A 20,852-nucleotide genomic window follows, 5' to 3' on the forward strand; every position below is an offset into this window, starting at 1 on the left:
GTTGGCCACTCTCCTGCATGTGCTATGAGCAATGATTCCGTCCACCTGTAGCATGGGGATGTTACTGCCTGACACTCACACCCGATTTCTTGTCCTTTGGTTTCCAGTGGAAAGATGTATGAGCTCCATGCAAGCGGGGACCCAGATGATAAAACTGCGTGGCAGCTCCAAAGGCCTTGTTCGCTTCTACTACCTGGATGAGCACAAGTCTTGTATCCGCTGGCGACCGTCCCGGAAGAATGAGAAGGCCAAAAGTAAGTACTGAGCATGTGTGTGGAGGGCGCCTGGGATGCATAGCCACGATTGTAGCTAGCCTGATGATCGCAGACAAGAACTCTTCTAAGGAACCTAGAAGAAAGCGGCAGAATGAGGACTGCGGCAATCATCTGTCTGCAGTTTACATATAGGCCAATCATGGTCTCAAGCTTTGTCTTTGCCTTTACTGTAGCCCCGCTGTTTCTTTCCTTGGCTGTTTTGATTCATTTCTTGGAGTTGACTCCATCAGATCTGATGCGAGGGGTCTTCCTGCATCTTCTGATCTCTCTGGAAAGCCTTCCTAATGTGGTTACTCCAATGTCCATGCAGCGCAATAGTGTGATGGGACTGCATCTCGCTGCACACGTGACCTCTTGTGCTCCAGTTGTTTTAGAGTATAAACATTCACACAATAAACAGGCAAGCACATCTGTGTTATAAGTTAGTAGCATCCAATTTTGATCTAGAAATAGCTCCAGCTGGCGAAGCCAAACAACTGTGGTAAGGACTAAGAGTTATTTCTAGCTTGAAAAGAGACAAGGCTGTGAGGGAAGACAGCAGGATAGAGCGAAAACTGAACTATCCCTACCTAGTGTGCACTCTCAGCTAGGTTGCGGTGATACAACGCCTGTCTCATAGTGATAGGATAAGAGTAAAAATAACTTCTATAGTTTGTAATGCATTCAGCCTTGTCAGTCCTATACCACTCTTCTGTTTGGGTATATTTAGTTTGGAGGAGATTGTAGTAAAAAAGCACACTGGGGAAAAGTAGAGATTTTTTTATCTTAGAACACTCGTGGGGCATCTAATGGGATAGTGAAGCCTTTAATGACCCATAGATTGTCACACATCCAGTCGCGCATCCAGTACTCATGGCATGGATCTCCTTCCGTGTCGTACTCCATTTCGCAAATGAGATGTCTCATTCGCGACACGGAAGGAGATCCATGCCAATTAGAAGCATGGGGACTGGTCGGTCACACTGTGCCTCATTTTGAGAAATACATCTAACCCTGAGCCTTAAAGGGAAAAATACACAAGGTTCCCTCCTAGACTGTTCCAGTCCTACGACACCCACGGCAAGGTGGTAAAGTACTATTCCATCTACCGTATCCTGCTTTCTCACAAACTGGTTTCAAAACTTTATTCCACAGCAGCTGTGAGGAACTAAACAGTGTCCTGATGAAAGTGGCTTTATCAAAGTTATGCCACTGAAACCGGTTGACAGTGTTTGCTGCACTTAAAAGGTGCAAATTGGCCTATTTTTGAGAGTTTGAGCAAACCTTTTATATATTCCTACTTTCCGCCAGTCCACAACATCTATAGACGGAAAGTAGTGATTGTATTGTCTTTGTTGTATTAGGAAAAGGACAATTCCCCCTTTTTCTTGTACATTAATTATGTGTCTTTTTAACTCTAGCAATCCAGGGTTAGTGCGACAATCTATGGGTCATTAAAGTCTTCACTATCCCATTAGATGCCCCACGAGTGTTCTAAGAGACCAAAAAACCTCTTCTTTTCCCTGCTGCGCTTTTTTACTACAATCTCTTCCAAACTATATATACCCAAACAGAAGAGTGGTATAGGACTGACGAGGCTGAATGCATTACAAACTATAGAAGTTATTTTTCCTCTTATCCTATCACTATTCGACAGGCGTATCACCGCAACCTAGCTGAGAGTGCACACTAGGTAGGGATAGTTCAGTTTTCGCTCTATCCTGCTGTCTTCCCTCACAGCCTCGTATCTTTTCAAGCTAGAAATAACTCTGTCTTAGTCCTTACCACAGTTTTTTGGCTTCACCAGCTGGAGCTATATCTAGATCAAAATTGGATGCTACTAACTTATAACACAGATGTGCTTGCCTGTTTATTGTGTGAAAGTAAATTGACTAAGGGCAATACCCTGTTAACGTGTTGCAATGTGCCCTCTCGTTTGATTAGAGTATAAACATTCAACAGCACATTTTGGGGGTGAGCTGTACATTTTGTGTAGGGACCAGAGAATTGTTTTTTTTTTGTTGTCTTAAATGAGTCACTGGTCCAAAGTCTCCCCTCAGTTTTGCCCCATAATTCTTGTCTGGGTGTCTCTTAGAGCTGAGATTTTTTTTCTGTTAAATATTGCTTCCTCCTTTTACTAAAATTTCCTTCGAGGCGCTTGAATACCCTGTGCCCTGTCGCTCCTATTCCTCGGGGTATTCCAGCTTTGTCGCTCAAAAGTGAATGGCCGCTACCCATAAGGCTCCAGAAACGGACACCATGTTCTATATCACAGAGCCGGGGGACCAGGTGCGTGGCACTGTGCACGCAGTAAACCCCAGTAATGTAACATGTGACCTCCCCATCTCAACACAATATTCCAGCCTTTGTCTCCAGAAAAAGGGGGTGCGTTCTGTGAGAATGATGCTACTGCCTAACTGTATACCGTACTCTTAATGTGGCCTTCAGGGGTCTGTCCGGTGAGGCTCTGCACCATACCACAATACACCGCACCAGAAAGGGATACATATTTCAGATGCCACCTCTAGAAGTGAACATGGTTCCCGAAACCAAGACTCTAGCTCTGGACACCGAACCCCCAGTAAGGCCTCCACCACTGGATGCAATACTCCATGTGAAGCCTCTAGAACAGACTCGACACCATGCACACTGAGGCCTGCGGACATGTTGCGCGTAATAATTAAATAATAATGCACCGCATGAGATGCATATGCAGGTGTTTTCTTGGTAGTATGTGGTAACAAAGTCTCCCCTCCTATGTTGGATTCTCCTCCGTGTGCAACCCCGCACCCTTAACCTTCATTGCTCACCCCAGAGCCTTCCAATACATTTAAGAGTCCCTGTGGCTCGAATTGGGTTTTAAAAAACTCTAATTATCCATGTGGATCTTAAGAAAGCATGAGACGGATTATCAAACATCTTTGGTGCAAGTGATGAGGGGGTGGTTCTGTGTCTTTCAAAGCTCATTCTGAATCCACAAAGAGAAATGTGCTTTGAAATGCACAGAAAACAGTCACATTCCCCTGCGCCAATTTGGAAAAAAACGCATGGGTATACCTAATGCATGACCGGGCCGTTGTTGACCCTCTCATGCATTTTCCTTTATGTGGACTAGCAGAGGTATATGAACTGCTGCTGTCCCACGTGCCTTTCTATCACTCCTACAGGAATAGAAATGCATTTTTTGTTCCATTTTAACATTTCAAAATGACTGGCCCTTTAAACACCTGCCAATGTGTTATTCACTCCCACCACCCGTGTACGGGCCAGGCATTCATTAATGTTGGGACCATGCGTGTGACAAAAATGTATGTCCGGAAGCTTGCCAGCGCATCATTTGTGCTGCAGCACGGCCTTCCTGAAATGAGCAGGTCACCTTTGTGGATATGGGATGTTTTATTCAGTGCATTGATGAGTTGCACTCTCGCATCTCATCACCTATGGCAAAAAAGCGTGAGCCCTATTCCCAAAGGGCCGCTGCACGTGGACATTGCAGATGGGCATATCCAGATTCCCCTTTTGCCCTTTGTGCATTTGCGCAACTAAGGAGAAATGTCTGTGCATTTCAATGTCCATCCTGATTCCACAAACCGAAGGCTCCTATAAATGCACAGAACATAGTCACATTGCCAATGCCTATTTTAAATATGTGCAAGGGGATGCACAGTGCATGACCCACTGCAAATCTCTACATGCATAAAAAAAAGAAAGCGCGTACCGCTTCTATTCCAATTGCATCTCTGTCCCTCAAATGGGTATTATTAAATAAACCCACGTGGATGCTGGGAGCCTGTCGTACATTCGTGTCAGGAGTATATATGTGAAGGGGGCTGGCCAGCACATCATTTGTGCTTTTACACAGCACTCTGAAATGTGCAGATCACTTTTGTGGATAAGGTGATCTGCATACTTCCAAAATGAGCGCAAATGTGCAAAGCACATTGTGACAAATCAACTTCCGGGGCACCAGTGGCCCAGGGATGAATATCTTTTTCTGAACCATCAACCAGCCCCACACCTCTAGTCCCCTCTAGTACACCAGAAGGGATCCGAACCGATTCTAAACACAGGCAAATTATAAACCTACCTGTCCTATTTTGGGAATGTGGACGGAACGGCAGGCTTATCTCCGCAAGGTCGTGGATCGTTGGTTAGTTGCAACACAGCGAAAATACAATGAATACCCAAATGATAAAAAGGGACTGTCCAGTCAAAGTTGTAAAGAAATATCTACTTTATTATTATCACAACATCCAGTTATAGCACACTGTAAAATACAACCCACCCTATAAAGTAACACAGAGGACAGACAGTTTCAAAGAAGGAAAAGGGATGCACTCTGGATACTTACAGGAGGGTAGGCGGTATAGAAATGAATCACAATAGTTCAGATACTTGTTTTCAGCACAAATGGAGCAATGGGTTGTAAAATATCACTAGGGGCCTAAGGAGAAGGACTGGGGGACAGAAACGCAATGTACCTTGTGCTTGTAGAAGTCCCTGCTACTCGACAGTGTAGAATCAGTTTCAGGGCACTTTGCAGCTTCTGCGACATAGCTCAAGACGACAGACAGCTGCGGGTATCAGGCGGCAGGCAGTACGGCGAGCAAAGCTGGACAAATGGCTGCAAGCTGGCCTACACAGTGACTCAGGGTCAGTAATCATTGTCGCAGTGTTGGGTGGCGGTCTGAAGGACTGGTCGAGGTGTCTCGCAAGACATTAGTGACTGCGGCGTGACAACAGTCAGCGGTGCAGTCGGTTGAAGCTCTAGTGGCTCAACTGGCTCGAATATTTCCTAGTTGATGCTTGTCAATACTCAACCCAGCTTCTTCACTGTGCTCCTGTCATCCTGTAAGGCGGATGGTCCAAAGCTGAGGAGAGTGTTGCAGGCAACATCCTTATCCTTGTTTCGGATCAGACACTCTCTGGCACTTCCCACCTAGGAAGCTTGCTTGCAGAAGCTAGCCATGTGTGCTGTGTGCTTGCTGGGCACCTGTTCTGGGGCTGCTGAAGGGTCCTCTGGATTCAGTATCTCCCTATATTCCCTGTGAGATGTTTGGGGGTTGGGTTGTCTTGCTTCCCTCTTTGGACATTCTGGCCTTCCTTCACTGGCGGAAGCTGTAAGGCAGACTGCACCTTCAGCTAAGGTCCAAATGGGTGGTACTTGTGAGATCTGCCCAAAAGAGGGGCTCAGTCCTCTTTTAAAGCCAAATGGGCCACAGGGATTGGTGTAGGCTAAGCATACCTTGCTGAACAAATAATGCGTCCCCACCAACAATCTCCTGTATGCATGAGGTCATAACCAGAGTGCTTTCCAACAGAAAAGGTAAAGAGGTGAAAACATGGAATACGAAGTCCCACCCATCTTCCTGTCTGTTGTGGACCAAAGGGCCTCTCTAGTTAATAGAGCTCTCTGTGGTTCCTGATTAAAGCAGCAGGTCTCCGTTGAAGTTGTGGCGAGAACAGACTTTCTGTCCCCATCAATCCACATACTTGTAACTTTGAATGGGGCCCCCCTCCGGGAGCTTCAGGTTTACACAGTGCATATCAAAGGTTTTTGGGGTTTCCTGTCTCTTTTGTAAAACTCCGCAGTCAGGCCTCATGTTGGCCTGTTTTAAGTATATACTATTAGTGTGTTAATTGCTGCCACCATCTGCAGAGGGAAAACAAACATTCATGGAGCCTTTGATAAATAGTTAGGCTGGCCATGGTAGGAGGAGGGTTTTACCTTCCCCTTTCTGGGATATATTGATGTACTCTTTGCTGTCCTATTCCAACTAAATATGACAGGGGGATGGTAGGCTCTGTCCCCCCAGACTACGCGGGTCTATGTGTAGGTTGTGCAGTGAGCATAGGAAAATGTGTGTGTATAAGCCCCACACATTTTTCAGAGGTTGATCTACCATCTTTCATTTTCATTTAAAATTTCAAAGAAGCCCAGGGGAGCGCACACCCACTGTGTGGATGGTTGAATTCCTCACAAATTAATACAGATGGAAAAAATGCAGAGGATCTGTGCAAGACCTTTTTATTGTCTTGTTTACTGATCCATAAGTGATACCGAATTCTAAGATTCTGATTAAGTATTACCAAAGAGCTGTATTGGAGTTGAGTCACACCATCATCGTAGCCATACAAGTGTCTCGATTTCTGGTTTGAAGTTTCAAACTATTGTGAGCATCGTCTCCAAACATCTTGAATCTTTTGAGCAGAGTCGAAACCCCATTGTTTAGATAGGCATGAATGCTTTTTGAGCCGTTTGGCCCATCCCTAATGCTGCCTTTCAGTGCCCACTGTATCCCAACAAGACCTACCTTTCTCACTGTGAAGTATTAACAGTAGAAAGCGTCACATTCCAAACATGCATCCATCACAGAAGTGGTCAACTGCTTAAATTCATATTCCCCAAACTACATGAGCAAATCACGCAGAGACTGGACGTAGTCGATTCTGACGCAAGGAAATTCCTCCCTAAGCCACTTCAGTGTCCTCCGAATCCTTACTAGTGAAATCAAATGAAGCAGCACGAAAGAGTCCTGCTTAATGGGTATATGTGCAAGCGAAGGGAAATAGTTCTGTGCTTTTGTGCATAAGGAACTGTCCTGTTATTTTATTTGACACTTTTTATTGGTATTGACCACTTTTGCCAAAAGGCAATTTCACTGAATTTCGGTTTTGCAGCTTTTTTTGCCACATGATTTACCACAAACATTTAGATTGTAAATTGGGGTAAGGTAAATAGAAAGGGGTTAGGAGTGGAGGCGGCAAATAGTGTGGGGGGAGGTAAGGGGGTCTCCCCTAGTGGTTAAAAAAAAAAAAAGAAAATGGCGCATTCAGCCAAATACATCTGGCAACATTCCAATCTGGCAGAACAAAAATTGGTAAACGTTCATAGATTCTTTCTATGGGCATAGGAAATGCAAACATGTACGTTTTTATTAAATGGTGTACCAGTGGTAGACCAGCGAGCCCTGGAAAAGATGGCCAGTATGCACCTTAAACGTAAGGTGCATTATGACGCATTAACAAGTAGTATTCTTAGCATGTCGAGTATCGGCAAAGACTGTAATTAATAGGTCTATACATTCCATTATATGATTGTTTTATGTAAGTTGACAATGCGACTTGTTTGCAATTCAGAAAAGGATTGATATTGTCGTGATTAGTCAATTATGTCAAATATGGCCTTTCCTATTGGTGAAAGATGACATTTCCAAGAGATCATGTAAAGGAGCAGGTGGACATGTTATCCCTAGCTCCCGCCCACTCACTTCCATCATACTGGAAGAGCAGGAGAAGAATCCGATATTGGGCACCAGGTATAATCCCAATACTCCATTGAGTGTATGAGAGAAGGTATGCACTCAGACTTCTGTATCAAGTGTGTCTTTGCACTGAGAGGGTGGAAGGATGTCTGCACACACCATTAGACATCGAAGAGCTGTAAGTGAAATTAGACAAGGGCAGAGTGACGTCATGAAGGGACGACACGAGGACGCACTGAAATTCTCTGAAAATACTTAAAGGATGAAGATATAACTAGAATGGCAAGAGAAACATGTAATTGAATATGAAGAAATCATATTCACAAAAGAATTAGGGCGTAGAGACAAAGTGAATGTATATAGGCAGAAACGCAAGGTAAATGAGACATATAGAAGCTTGCTGCAGAAGAAAACATAATGCCGCTAGGGCAGCATGCCGTGATGGAAAGATGGACGTCGGACTCGTATTGAAACCAATCAAGCTACCTCTGAGACAAGACCAGGGCTACAGAGTAAGGAGATGCTGAAAAAACAGCTTTGTGTGAGGAATACAAAGGAGTTTATTGGCCTGTGATCAAGGATGCTACTTCAAGGAATAGTTGCAAGGCACAAGGGGAGTCAAACTGGTAAGCCATGTATGTAAGACATATTCATCTTAGATTAAGCACAGAAGAAAACATCTGTAAGAGCCAAGGAGTGGACAATTAAAGATGCGGAAAACCTATTCAAGGTAGAGTGAGCAAGTCTCTAGAGGCCGTAAGGACTCACGACACCCAGCACAATTGAATCAAATAGCAGTAAGTAGGAGGTCGAAATTGACACAATTGTCTCCTCACATGTTGTTCAATAGTCGAAAACGAGGGCTATTTATGAAGGTCCAGACAAAGACAATGGTGTACCTATACTCCCCTGAAGTCCCATAACCAAGAACAGGCTGCAGGGCAACTATAAAGAAGAAACCTTGTCTTGGGGCCTGACCGATGAGAGATGATGGACTAATTGGGCTAGTGGGTAGTAGTCTGACGTTGCTCCTTTCACCTGAGTTTTGTTTTGCTTTCATCCTGCTAACGAGCCAAAGACCAAGGTTGGGAAAGAAAGCCAACCAATCGGAGGGTCTATATAGCAACATACTATACAATGTTGCATGGGCCAACCTGCTGCTGCTATTCTGCAATAAGATGCATTATACGTATTTAGTGGTGGTTCAAGGCGTGCCTAACGGATAAGGGGCATCCAATAATATTACTAATACTTATGATATATAGGTACACAAGTTGCCGTAACCAATCCCTCCCTTCAATAGGTATTTGCAGTTTGCCATGTAGAAGACATCATAGCTGACGTACAAAGAGGTATAAAACCTTTGTGTAAACGAAACTGAAGTGTGAGTGTGTGAATTACTGCTTGTAGTTTGCCAGATTGCCTTACTTTATTTGATGCTGATAATAAAGTAGTACTTTGCCATATTCTTTGAGTCGTTCCTTTGGTTCTGAGATCATTATTTGGTAATTCCATCTAGCACATGAGATATTTCAAAGTGCTCGAGAACAATCCCACTCTGAAAGGCAGATTGCAAGGGCTGAGCAAGTCCCATTCCATAAAGAACCCTAAACTTGACACGCTGCTGAAAACACAGCATCCTTTTAGAGACCTGCCAACAGGATCAGTCTGCCACAGGTGTGGTTCCTGATTTGGCGAAGTTATGAAGCAGGTGGCTTCTGTACTGCCTCCCAGGGCAATGTCTAGGCACATGAAATGTTATGTTCTTGCTATTTTTACCATGCACCACTGCAATTTATATGATCTACAGCTGTTCTTTCAGATCTAAAGGAGAGGGGGTGGCTTGCTTTGGTGGGAAGAGATGTTAAATTTGATCTGTTTCACAGTTGACTCCCACCTACCAGAATGTTCCTCCTCTCGACTCTCTCCTGCCTAATCCCACCAACCTCCGCCACTGCAACCCCATTCATCAAATAACCTTCATCAATTCAGCCCCAAAACCTCTCCCTATGTCATTGAGGGCTCTGCCATCCATATCCCCTGTTCTGCTACCCCCACACACAACCTCACTCCACCCCACTGTGCAGTAGCACCTATGAGCATTCTTGCGTGCAGAATGGAATTACCATAATAAATTTTCTCGGACCCAAATAAACAGACAGACTCCAAGAATATGGCAAAATACTACTTTATTATCAGCTCAATACATTTTTGATGTCACAAAGGCTTTATACCTTGATGTACATCAGCTATGACATCCTACATGGCAAATAATAAAACCTATCGGACATAGGGATTGGTTAGGTGGAACAAATCTACTTATAGTTTATAAAAGTGTTGGTACCATGATTGCCTGCCCCTCATCTAGTAGACATACCTTGAACTCCCCTCTAACTACGTATAATACAGATTACAGCAAGATAACAGCAGCAGATTGGCCCCAACAACAATGTATGTTCAGCATTGCATAGGCACTTTTGATTGGTTGGCTTTCCCTCCCAACCTTGGACATTCGGCTTGTTAGCAACACGTAAGCAAAACAAAACCCAAGTGGAGAGATCATCGGACAACTGCCCAATTAGTCTACCATCGACCTTGCTGAATATTCTTTTCTCTGGAACCTTAAGGAGAGTTCAGGTACATAGTTATCTTCATCTGGTAGCTCATGAATAGGCCGTGTTTTCTGCTCTTGCACCACGTGTGAGGAGACCATCATTTTGTCCATGTTGCCTTCTATTTAGTGCTATTTGATTCAATTATCCTGGGTGTCATGCCTATTTTCGGCCTCTGGAGATTTGGTTGCTCCGTCTTGTATATGCTTTCTGTATCTTTAATTGTCCAATACTTGGCTTTGACAAATGTTCGCTCTTTTACTTAATCTAAGAAGAATATGTCCTATTTACATTGCTTAACCTTGTTGACTCCCTTTGTACCCTACAATTGCTTCTTACTGTGGCGTCCTTGATCCTTTGTTGGTGTGCAAATTCATTTTCCCATTGGCTACCTGCTCTGCAGCCCTGGTCTCTCACTCGCCTTCATGCCTTTCGCTTACTTTTATTCATAGCCGAGGTCCATCTTATCAAGATGGCCACTTGATCCATGTTATATTTTCTACTGCAGCATGCTTCTATGTGGCTCATCTACCTTGCATTTCTGCTTATATGCATTTACTACACATCTGGTTACTTGTTTTATTTGTATACATAGTTTCTTTTCACTCATATATATGTTTGCTTTTGTTTCTTCAGTTACATCTTTATTAAGTATTCTCATATCGTTTCAGTGCATCATCGTGTCTTCTCTTTATGATATCACTTTTGTACTTGTTGGATTTTACTTATAGGTCTTCTAGTTCCATTGTGGTCTGCAGACTTCTACTGCTTCAGTTCTTGGACAGGTTTGATACGGTTGTCTGAGTGCATTGCGTCTCTCATTTCTTCGATGTAGTATTGGAATTCTACGCGGGGTCGGACAAAGTATCTTCTTGTTCTTCCAATATGATGGAGGTGAGGGGATGGGGTGTAATGATGTGTACAGCTGCTTCTCTACACCACCATACCTGATCGCCTTACCTGCCATCTGGTACTGCCTCACCGCACTGGGCACGCCCCCACCAGGTCACAGCCTCATGAATGCTAGACCACTCTGGGAATTGAAAGAAGACAATTCCTCCAGTAATGGTGAGAGCAGCTGTGCTATTGGCTACTTGCCTTTAGCATTGCTGGGTTTGGCAAGTCGGTTTTACCATAGCTGAGCAAACCTTGAAAAAGCAAGACTGTTTTGCTGCTGTTTGTGAATGCAGTTCAGAAGTACCATGGTACTGTGAGTGAGCCTATCTAGGTGGTCTATGTTGAGGGAATGGGGAAGTAGTGTGCAACTGTTGCCCTCCAGATGCTCTGGTCCACATCTCGCATGAAACCCCACCATTAGCTCAGCTGATTGGAGCTGCATCCCATCCATCCGGGCGATGCAGGTCACCCATAACTTGGATTCAGCGATTTGTATCAGGGTGAAGGCCTTGTGCTCCTGTGGTTCCACCAAAACCCACGTTTCTCTTACTGAAATAGGAAGCGCCACAATTCATGCCCAACTTGCATCACTCGTGCAAGCTCTAAAAGAGAATACCCTACATCAATGCAGGGGCCAACTTGCAATAGAGAATGGTCATTGTCGATTTGACAAAAGAAACAAAAGAAAAATCCATAGGCCATGGTGGTGGTAGGTAGGTGGATTGTCGAGTTGTTTTTGTGCGGTGGGATTTTAATTATTTTGTGTGAGTATCATGCAGTCTATGCATATGTGTTTGAGCTTTAACATAGTGTTGGTGTTTGGGCAAATAATTCCAACCGTGAGCCAACAAATCTAGTATGCTATGAAGCAAAATACAGCAGGGAACAATTACACTAGATAAAAGAAATTCATTAAAACATTCACACGCTGCTAAGGGGGAAAATACAATGGGGAAAAACTTAATGTAGGGTACAGCAGTCCACCTGGCAAAGGCTTGTGGAATTGAGTTGTCTCCCCAGAAGTCTTTTAAGATGTGAACATTGATTGCCTTCTATTATTCATAGATTGAATTTTATTATGCAATAGTCACGCCCATAAACCTTATCCCTGATCTGGTTTGACGTAAGTGGCCTCCCCATGTATTGGATCTGAAACCTGCATCTGGAAATGGCATGAATTTCAGGTAGAAAATCAAATCCTGGCTGGGCATCCTTTCTGCTCTCAAGACTATGGACTCTCCTGCCCCGCTGATGGGGAACATCTAGGTCCTTCATCAATGGTTCGCATCTGCTCCAATGAAAATGGGGCAGCAAGCGAAGCATATTTTTTAAGGAGGCCCTGCAACATCTGCATGCCCTTAGAACTTACATTGGTGTTCAAACACAGATGCAATCGAACACCAGATTTAATGAAGACTGAGGAGTCTACTGAGTTAAATGGTGCCTCGTGAGCTACAACCGTTATAACGTTTTGAGTAATAAATCTCACATTTCATCAAACACTATTTTGAAACTGATATTTTTCCACTTAAATCCATGCAATGAACTTCTGTGAAACAGTACTGTGCTGTTCAGTAATAAATTGTAGGGAGCGTGTAGCACTCTTAAAAATTGTCCATATGTCTGCGTCTGCTGATATCCAATTGTAATTCTTGTCACTTATGCTTAATGTCAAAATCAAACAGTCTTTATTTTTATTTGGAAGGTTAAAGCTATCATGAACACAAATACAATTTAAAAATTATACATTGATTTTCAACCAATGACGCAGTGAAATCCAATAATGAGAACAATGAAGAATAAAAATGATACGATATAAAAATTTAAATGGTGATTTCCTATGGTTACACACTATAGTCCAGGTTAAGGCTCCTATAAACATATACTCATTAAAGGCAGCAGCTTTTTCTGGAGCGGAGCATAGACGGGCAATGGCTTCACTAGTTCTACAATTGGCTCTTTTTAATAATTGTATTAGAAACTTGTGCCTAAGATTATGCGGCAACTGACAGAAAAAGTTTACGTGCTGATTGTATTTCCATATGAACCATGTAATGTTTTTTTCAATATTCAAGAATGTTGGCAAATGGGACACTCATGGAAACCCATATAAAGTCTGAGGTGTCTGGTAAACTAAAAAAAGGACCATGAAAGATGCCCTTACAAGGAAGTAAATAGTATTATAGTGTGCAGACTCTAAGTTACTGCTATGCCCTGATGAAGCACACTGACTGTGAAACATGGGTTGGCCTTGGAATCGTAGAACTATCACTGAATTCAGTCTAATTGTACTAGCCAAAGTGCAAGATAAGTTTGCAATTGTATGTGTTGAAAACACATGTATATTTGAAATTTTTAATGAAAACAAGTGCTTACAAAGCTCCTCTGGATTGTAAATTTGGGGTCAGTTTTGACCCCAAGGACTCACGATTTTCATAGATGATTTCTGTCTGTTCTTTTTAATAAAATGTGTTTGGGAATCAAAATATACGGATAAAAGAGACAAACTGGACGGTGGTGTATTGTATTAATGTGGAACAAAACACGCGAATTTAGCATAAGTGACAAGGGTAGAATTCAATATCCGTGCATTCCAGTTCTTAATCTTCAATATAATTTCAGTTTGGAGCATTTTAGCAGGTGAGGTGTGCATTGCACACCAGTTGCAGCATTGATGTAACAACGCATTAGACTTGGTCAGTAGCGCCAAGATTTTCTAGGCCACGTGTCACACTTCCAAACGTGTTTACAGGTGCATATGTCTGCACCACGTAGCCCTCGTATTGTCGCGCGGTGGTTGTGCGCGGGCCAATCATTGGTACACTTAGAGTTTACATCATAAAGACAAAGTTTTGATGGTAAAATGGTTTCAACATTTTGTATGCCTGATGGGAGGTCTTCTTCAGAACGTTGGTTCCCTTGAGTTGCAGCTCTGTTCCACAAAATTGTATGTAACACAATGATATAAGGATAAAGCACAATTGTAATTTGTTCTCCAATGTGTTCGGCAAAAGGTTCAATCAAATAACTAATGTGATGGGCTTGTGCAGTAATGTGAAGTGTCTGTCCAAACTCCACTCTGCTAACCCTTTCTGTGTTTCAGTTCCAGCATGCTTGTCCTTTTTGCATAGACTTGCATAATAGTCTGGCAGTTAAGGGGTTAATGTTCTGTCTGTTCCGATAAAGGCACCACATTTTCTGTGAAGAATTATGAAACTTCATTAGCTCTGTTGAAGGGAAAGCGGTTCTTTCTCTCACTCTGTACAATGGCATCTTGCACACGTTTGATCGCAGAGCTACTCACTCGGGCCGCTTGAAGTCTTGCAAAATAGCTTGTGTCGTGAAAAGTGCAACTGACTCTCATTCAGAGAACTTGTCATTTCTAGGTCGCTCTGAAGGGCTCGGAATAAAGAGAAGCAGGAGCTTAAAAACACCTCCTGGCTATGCAGCATCAACCTGTGACCAGGAGCGCCACTGGGGAATGAGGAGCTACTGCATAGCGTCCCGCAAATCTATCCTCCACATAATGTGGAAACTTATAAATGTGGCCATTATTTATGACCCCTTATGCTTCAAATGTTGTATACAGGTATCCCAATATTTATTTGTATCTTATTCCAAATGCACATAGTTTAAGTTCACATAGGTGCCCTTGTGTGGCATCAGTTGGCCTAGGGGGCCAAAAGTAGCTCCTGGTAGTTGTTGGTGTCAAGCAAACCAGGCTCTTCTAGGCTACATGAAAGACCTAAATGGCTCCTAGCTCCCCTCAATTTCGAGCCCTGGAAATCCATTACCACATTCTGGATGTTCAATAGCATTATTGAATAGAATTAATTGGAGCAGACATTAACACAAAAACCACCATGACCGATAATGGATTGGCATATATGCTCGACTGAGCAGAGAGGCCAAGGAATGTATGGGTATCGGATCCGAACCACCTTTTTAACGCTTTAGTGCTTTTACCTCTAGCTGACGTGCACGCGTGAGCAGGATGAGAGACCACAGGTGCCTCTGGTGTGAGGATACCTGGAGGACTAGGGTGCCTGAGTGGTTCTTCACCCTGCCATCAACATGCCTGAAGTCACACCCAGAATACATTTTCATGTTGACACACTTATTTAGATTCTTCAACAGGCAGCCATTTGTCGGACAAGTGACTGCCAGATGTTTGCGACAGACATGATCCTATACTGTGTAATCTGCAGAATTACACGCCTGCCTCCCCAATGCCTCCCGCCAGTCTCCAAAGCCCAGTGACATTTAGCTGGTACTGCAAGAGGAAATTAAAGTTACATAATTGTCGGCTGGCCCGGTCTTCTGTCACAGTGACCTTTTTGATGGATTTCTGCACAAAAGTCTGATCTTTAGGTACCAACAGGGTTTCCTTTCCTCCAGCTGATGAGTGCAAGTTCTACTTCTCCAGAGTATGGGAAATACATTTTAGAATAAACAAATTCATTTGAATTTTAGGTGGTTCAAGGTCCTGTAAAGTTAGTTTTTTTAGAGAGTTGTCCAAAAAGCTTGAGTTCTCCAAGATTTACAAAATTCGGAACCTGCGAGGAAGGTCTGGATGCTGCCACCCGCCACAGGGACCTATAATATACTCGACCTCTACTCCAGTTCTGCCAGGCCCCCACAGGGCGTGCTAAACATTATTTTATTATTTGCAGCGTTCTTGCATTGGCAATTGAAAAGAAGTTAAAATCATTCTTGTGATGCTGGCGAGTATTGGGCTGTGGGTGGGGGCAGAGGAATACTCGCTGGAGTTGTAGGATGGCAGATATCACCCCACCGCCCCCCCAAAAGGATTTGTGAATATTCATGGGTCACCGAACCTTTGGATCCTGCTACCTAAATATTTGTTAGACACTTTTGAGGTAGTTCTCCCGGCCTTGTGCCTTCACCTCATGCCATGACTCTTCCGGTATAACCTTTACATCTGCATGCCATGGAATTTGTAAAAGAATGCAAAGTGAAATTGAAATTTGTTTTTTTTTTCATTATGCCCTATTGTGCTGTTGTCTTCAGTGGTCCTAGTGTATCAACCTATAGTATTTGGCTAATCGTTTTTAAGCGTAGGCTATGGTTCCATTCAGCATTTAAAGGTTGATGGTGAGTTATGTCCTCTTCATGCCACCAAGTCTTACAAAAAAAAAACCCATAAAAAACCCCATTAAAAAAACCCCCATTAAATTGAGTTCTTATATCGCGCTTCATGCTGGAGTCCAGCCTCCAAGTACAGGACCGTGTTTCAAACCTGTGCTGATCAGCGTGGTCTTGCTTCGAAGACCAGCATGCTGCACCTGAGCTATCCTCCTGGCCGCACATCCCCGTCTCCAGTGGTCTACTACTCCCCTAAACCCTACTCCATGTGTTTCTTTATAGCACACACCCACCAGAACGCTGTCGAAATGGATGTAGCGTTCTTCAAGTGCACCTTTCACCGATGGAGCAGGAAGATTTTCAGATGAATGTTAAAGCATTATATTGGGTCAAGGGTCTGCAATCTTTGGCTCGCTAGATATTGTGAACTACAACTCCCATCAGTCCTAGCAAGCAAAGTCAATGGTGATTGGATCACAGCAGCTCTGGTTTAAAAAAAAATAAACTAAAAAGCCACAGGCTGCAGATCCCTGCACTGTGAATGAGCGAGGTAGTATAGGGACCACTGCATAGTGAATTGTAGCAGAGGAAGGGTTGCTACTTCAACCAAATAAATGGGATTTCTGATTGTTGCATGCCATCAGCGTTTTGGAGGAGAATGCCATATGCTGGGGACCCGGAATCAAGATGTGTACTGACTTTGGTGATGCAAAGAAGGTGGGGGTATACAAGAGTAGATCTCTTAGGGGATGTAATGAATTTCTGTGTGATGTTGCATGATCCATTAGCGGGGCAGGATCTTATTGGGGTGAGCATCTTGGGCAACTCGTAGGAGTTTAGGGCCTGCATGATTTTCTGGTGGCACCCAGTAGTGGAGTAGGTAGGTGTTCAGTGGCTGCCAAGATGTGATGGCCTTTCCTTAGCTTGAGCACTGATATAAGCTTTGGGAGTGTATGTCTAGACCCGCCAAGCGAAGCAGAGGGAGTTGGAACAAGTGCAGACAACAGGTGTCAAGTGCTGGTAGTGGGACTGTAGAGATACATAAACAGTCCCCAGGTGTGAGGGATGCCAGGAAGGCAGTGCAGGTGTGCAACTGGCGGGCGAGGGGACCTGGGCCTGAGATCAGAAGGTGGCCAGATAACCAGTGCAGTTTGTTTCGGCTAGAAAGTCAGCATGGGAGAGGAGGGGGAAAAAGCAGAAGCAAAGAGAAAGGTTTTGAGATGCTTCCGGAACCAGAGATGATTCTCCTCAAGTTTCAGGGAGGGTGTTCGAGAGGGTGGCCCCGGCCGAAGAAGGAGATCTACTACCAACTCGTTGCTTGGAGAAGCGACTGACCCTGAAAGAATTGGAGGTGGATGAGCGAAGAGCTTGAGAAGGAAGACATTTAGGAGGAGAGAGTTGAAGGTATTGAGGCCTCAGGCCCCAGAAGGCCTTGTGGACAATGCATAGCGAGTAGAGCACTCGCTTTGACATCCGTGCAGAGCCTGCTAACGCAGGTTCGAATCCCGGCAGGGCCAATCTCAGCCTTTCATCCTTCCGAGGTCGATAAATGAGCACCACACACCGTGGGTAATAATAAGCAGCGCTCAGATACCTGAGGGTTTGTAGCGCTATATAAAAGCCTAATTATTATTATTATTATTATAAGGTTTTGAACTTAATCCTCGCAAGCACTGGGAGCCAGTGCAGAGATTTCAGTCCTGGAGAGATACGATCCCTGGGCTTGAGACTAAGGACAAGTCTTGCAGTCCTGTTCTGGATGAGTTGCAGAGGGCATAGAGTAGAGGTAGGCAGATTTAGAAAGCGGCTGTTTGAGTAGTCCAGCCTGGAGAGAACCAGAGCTCTGGAGACAGTGAGCTTCTGGGGGAAGGAGAGGAAAGGTAGAATAGCTCTGAGGAGGTGCAGCTGGTAGTGTGACTTCGAGACAAGAGAAGGAGAATGTGGAGCTCCTATGTTGACCTGTTTGTTTGCAAACCTGCCCTCCAGAGATTTGAGGGCACAATCCGAGGTAATCAATTTTTCTGATGCAGACTCAGTTTTAAGAGTGAAGGATGAACCAGGTGCTTTTCTGGTGAAGGGATTTGGAGGCACTTGTCCCAGTCGTTGCACTGGACCAGGATTATTCGGCCCTGAATGAATGCCTGTTGCTTCCTTTGGCAGAACTGAGCGCAAAGACCCAGAATGAAACCCAGAATTTAACTCTCTCAGAATAAGGCATTTTTACATTGGGCATTAAGCCTAGAGGGCTTGGAGACCTGTGAAGTAGGGGTGCGAAGCGGCACAATAGGCAGCGGATGATCTAGCTGCATGGGGAAAGACGCCAAAGATTTAACCTGCTCTGAATATGCTCCCACCATACTAGCATCCCAACCATTGCCTAAGTTAACGGGTAGAACCTTGACCAACTCTTGAACAATGGATGCAAGTCTGGGGTCTGCAGCTGTCCAGGAGACATGGTCCCGAGGGGTTCTATCTGATATCATCAACCACATTTATGTCCACCACGTTTTTTCAACTGTTGTAGGTCCTTTTTTTTTTTTGTATGGTTTTGCCCCGCCACCCCACTACCCTCGAACACCATAGCCCACTAAAAATGTAGGCATGAAGTTGTACGACCTACAGCAGTAGCAACCATACTCAAAATAAATGTGCTCAATACAACCACGATGGCAAGGAATAGTAAGCTGCAGAATTTAGAAGGACCCTGTCCCAGACATTTTCTTGCATATTTGTACGTTTGTCTTAACTCACGATAACTATATTAACTAACATAAAAATATTCAACCCTCAAAATATGATGGCCATGTCAGGATTAAAATGTCATGACCTTTTTGAAAATCAATGAGTTAAATGGATCGTTGGCATCCTCAAAATATCAAGGGACTCTCGTGCTGCCTGTTCTGACCCCGTCCAGCTAGGAGCGGAGACTGGGTCACTAAAAAATATTCGATCCATTGAGGGTAGTGTGCGGGTCTCCAGTTTACGTCACTGTTCGTGACAATGGACCCTGCATTTATGAAAGAGGTTTGCATTCTTCGCTTTGGGTTATTCTTGAGCACTGGAGCCCCCGGTGCTATGCCACAATGGCATCAGGGGTCGAGGCCTAAAAAAAAAAGTCTCATTAACATATGAAATAGGATGTGACATCATCAGACACTTGCGTATCAGGGTGAAGTATGCAAATTCCATTCAATTGGCCTTGCATAACCATACAAATTGCACAGGACGAATGGCATTTGCCTTTCATAAAATCTAGCCAACAAAAAAGGTAGGATATTTTCTTCTAATAGTGTTTTTGAAAAATCTAAAAGGCGTGCATGTGCTAAAGTCAAAGAACCAATACCAAGGTTTTCCCTGGAACATGGGACCTGAAATGTAACATTTCACTTTTAGTTGTGTTTATTTCCCTCAGTTTATATGATTCGGGGTGGGGGGGTAAAGAGCCCTTCCTGCAAACCTGGTAACCACGGTTCGAGTCCCGAGTGCCCTTTAGATTCATAAATTGAAAAAAAGACAGTAAATGTTTATCGTTTTACACAGAGCTTCTAAAATTCCCGGTGAGACAGCGTCCGCCCTCGTGTACCCTAGACTTCAGCCCTGACTGGCATGGTTGTGCAAAGTAGAACATGGCCCTGGCTCAACGCGGTGTTGGTGAACAGCCACTGGAGGATTAGGAGGGCACAGCCGCAGGGGATTCCAAGCACTGGTTTCCTACCTTCTAAAGGTTGGCACTGCCATTCTCAAATCTGACTGGCAAACTGATTTGGGGCCACAGCTAATACTGTGTCTGGCAGAATCTTGATGGGGGAGGAAAGGGTATGGAGCCAGAATCACAACGGTTCTTGTACTGGCAAGGTTACCCTTCCAAAATGCAGCACAGTGTACACTTTTGGGGCCCAGGAGGTCCATTCTACGCATTATGTCTAAGCACTGACGTATAGTGCTTCATGAGCACAACACTACTAGTACACTTGGAACTGCAACTTTTTTCTTACCCTGCATTGGGTTCCAAGGATTGTAGAATGTTGTCCCAGCGTCCTCTGTCGTGGAGGCTGGTGAGTTTTAGTACTGCAGGAGAGTATGTATACCTAACTAAAGAGCGCGAGTGACCAGGCCAGTACCTATCAAGGGGAGTAGGAGGTTTTGCAGTCGGAGGTAGCTATCAAAGAGGACCCCACCCATAGGTGTTGAGCCTTCCATGAGGGAGCAGGAAGGTTATGTGGGAAGGAGATGGGTGGAGGGGGGGGGGGGTGTTGGAAGGGTTCTATGTGTTTTGCTCGAACATTAATGGCCGCACAAAAAGAGCGATTTTTAACCGGCCGATTTTGTGCGGCCATTAATATTCAAAGTACATGAATTCATTCCCCCCGCCCTTTGACATTGGGGGTTTGAAATCTCGGTTTGTCTGTCGGCCCCTGCGTGCTCTCATATGTGGCAGGGGTGTGATGGTTAAGATTTAGAAAGACCACTCTGAGCGTTCTCAGGGTGGTCTTTCTAAATTGGTCCTTTTCACTTAATACCAGTGGAAGCCAGGAGAAATATGACTTTAATTTTCAAAGAGTTAAGCATGAGGCAGCCGAGAGCCATCTAGTGACTGATTGCAGTGCCATAGCTTGAAATCTGTTCTGGGATGGATGGGGGCAAAGGAGGCAGATTTAAGTGTCTACAGCAAAGAAGTGATGCTGAAAGAAAAAGGACGAGAGCGGTCTACCTAGGAC

At 44.2% G+C, this 20,852-nt stretch overlaps 1 protein-coding gene across 6 annotated transcripts in view; it reads left to right on the forward strand.

Annotated features, from left to right (window-relative positions):
• PLCH2 (phospholipase C eta 2) overlaps positions 1–20,852 on the forward strand; it is a 2,067,875-nt gene that overhangs the window by 1,167,986 nt on the left and 879,037 nt on the right. For all 6 annotated transcript variants that reach the window (XM_069610192.1, XM_069610193.1, XM_069610194.1 and 3 more), the window contains one exon: positions 108–254. In XM_069610192.1, the coding sequence (XP_069466293.1) occupies positions 108–254 (147 nt within the window). The remainder of the gene's footprint in view (positions 1–107; positions 255–20,852) is intronic.

Source organism: Ambystoma mexicanum, chromosome 8 (genome assembly GCF_040938575.1).
Source record: "Ambystoma mexicanum isolate Mex_15411 chromosome 8, UKY_AmexF1_1, whole genome shotgun sequence".
Classification (NCBI taxonomy): domain Eukaryota; kingdom Metazoa; phylum Chordata; class Amphibia; order Caudata; family Ambystomatidae; genus Ambystoma; species Ambystoma mexicanum.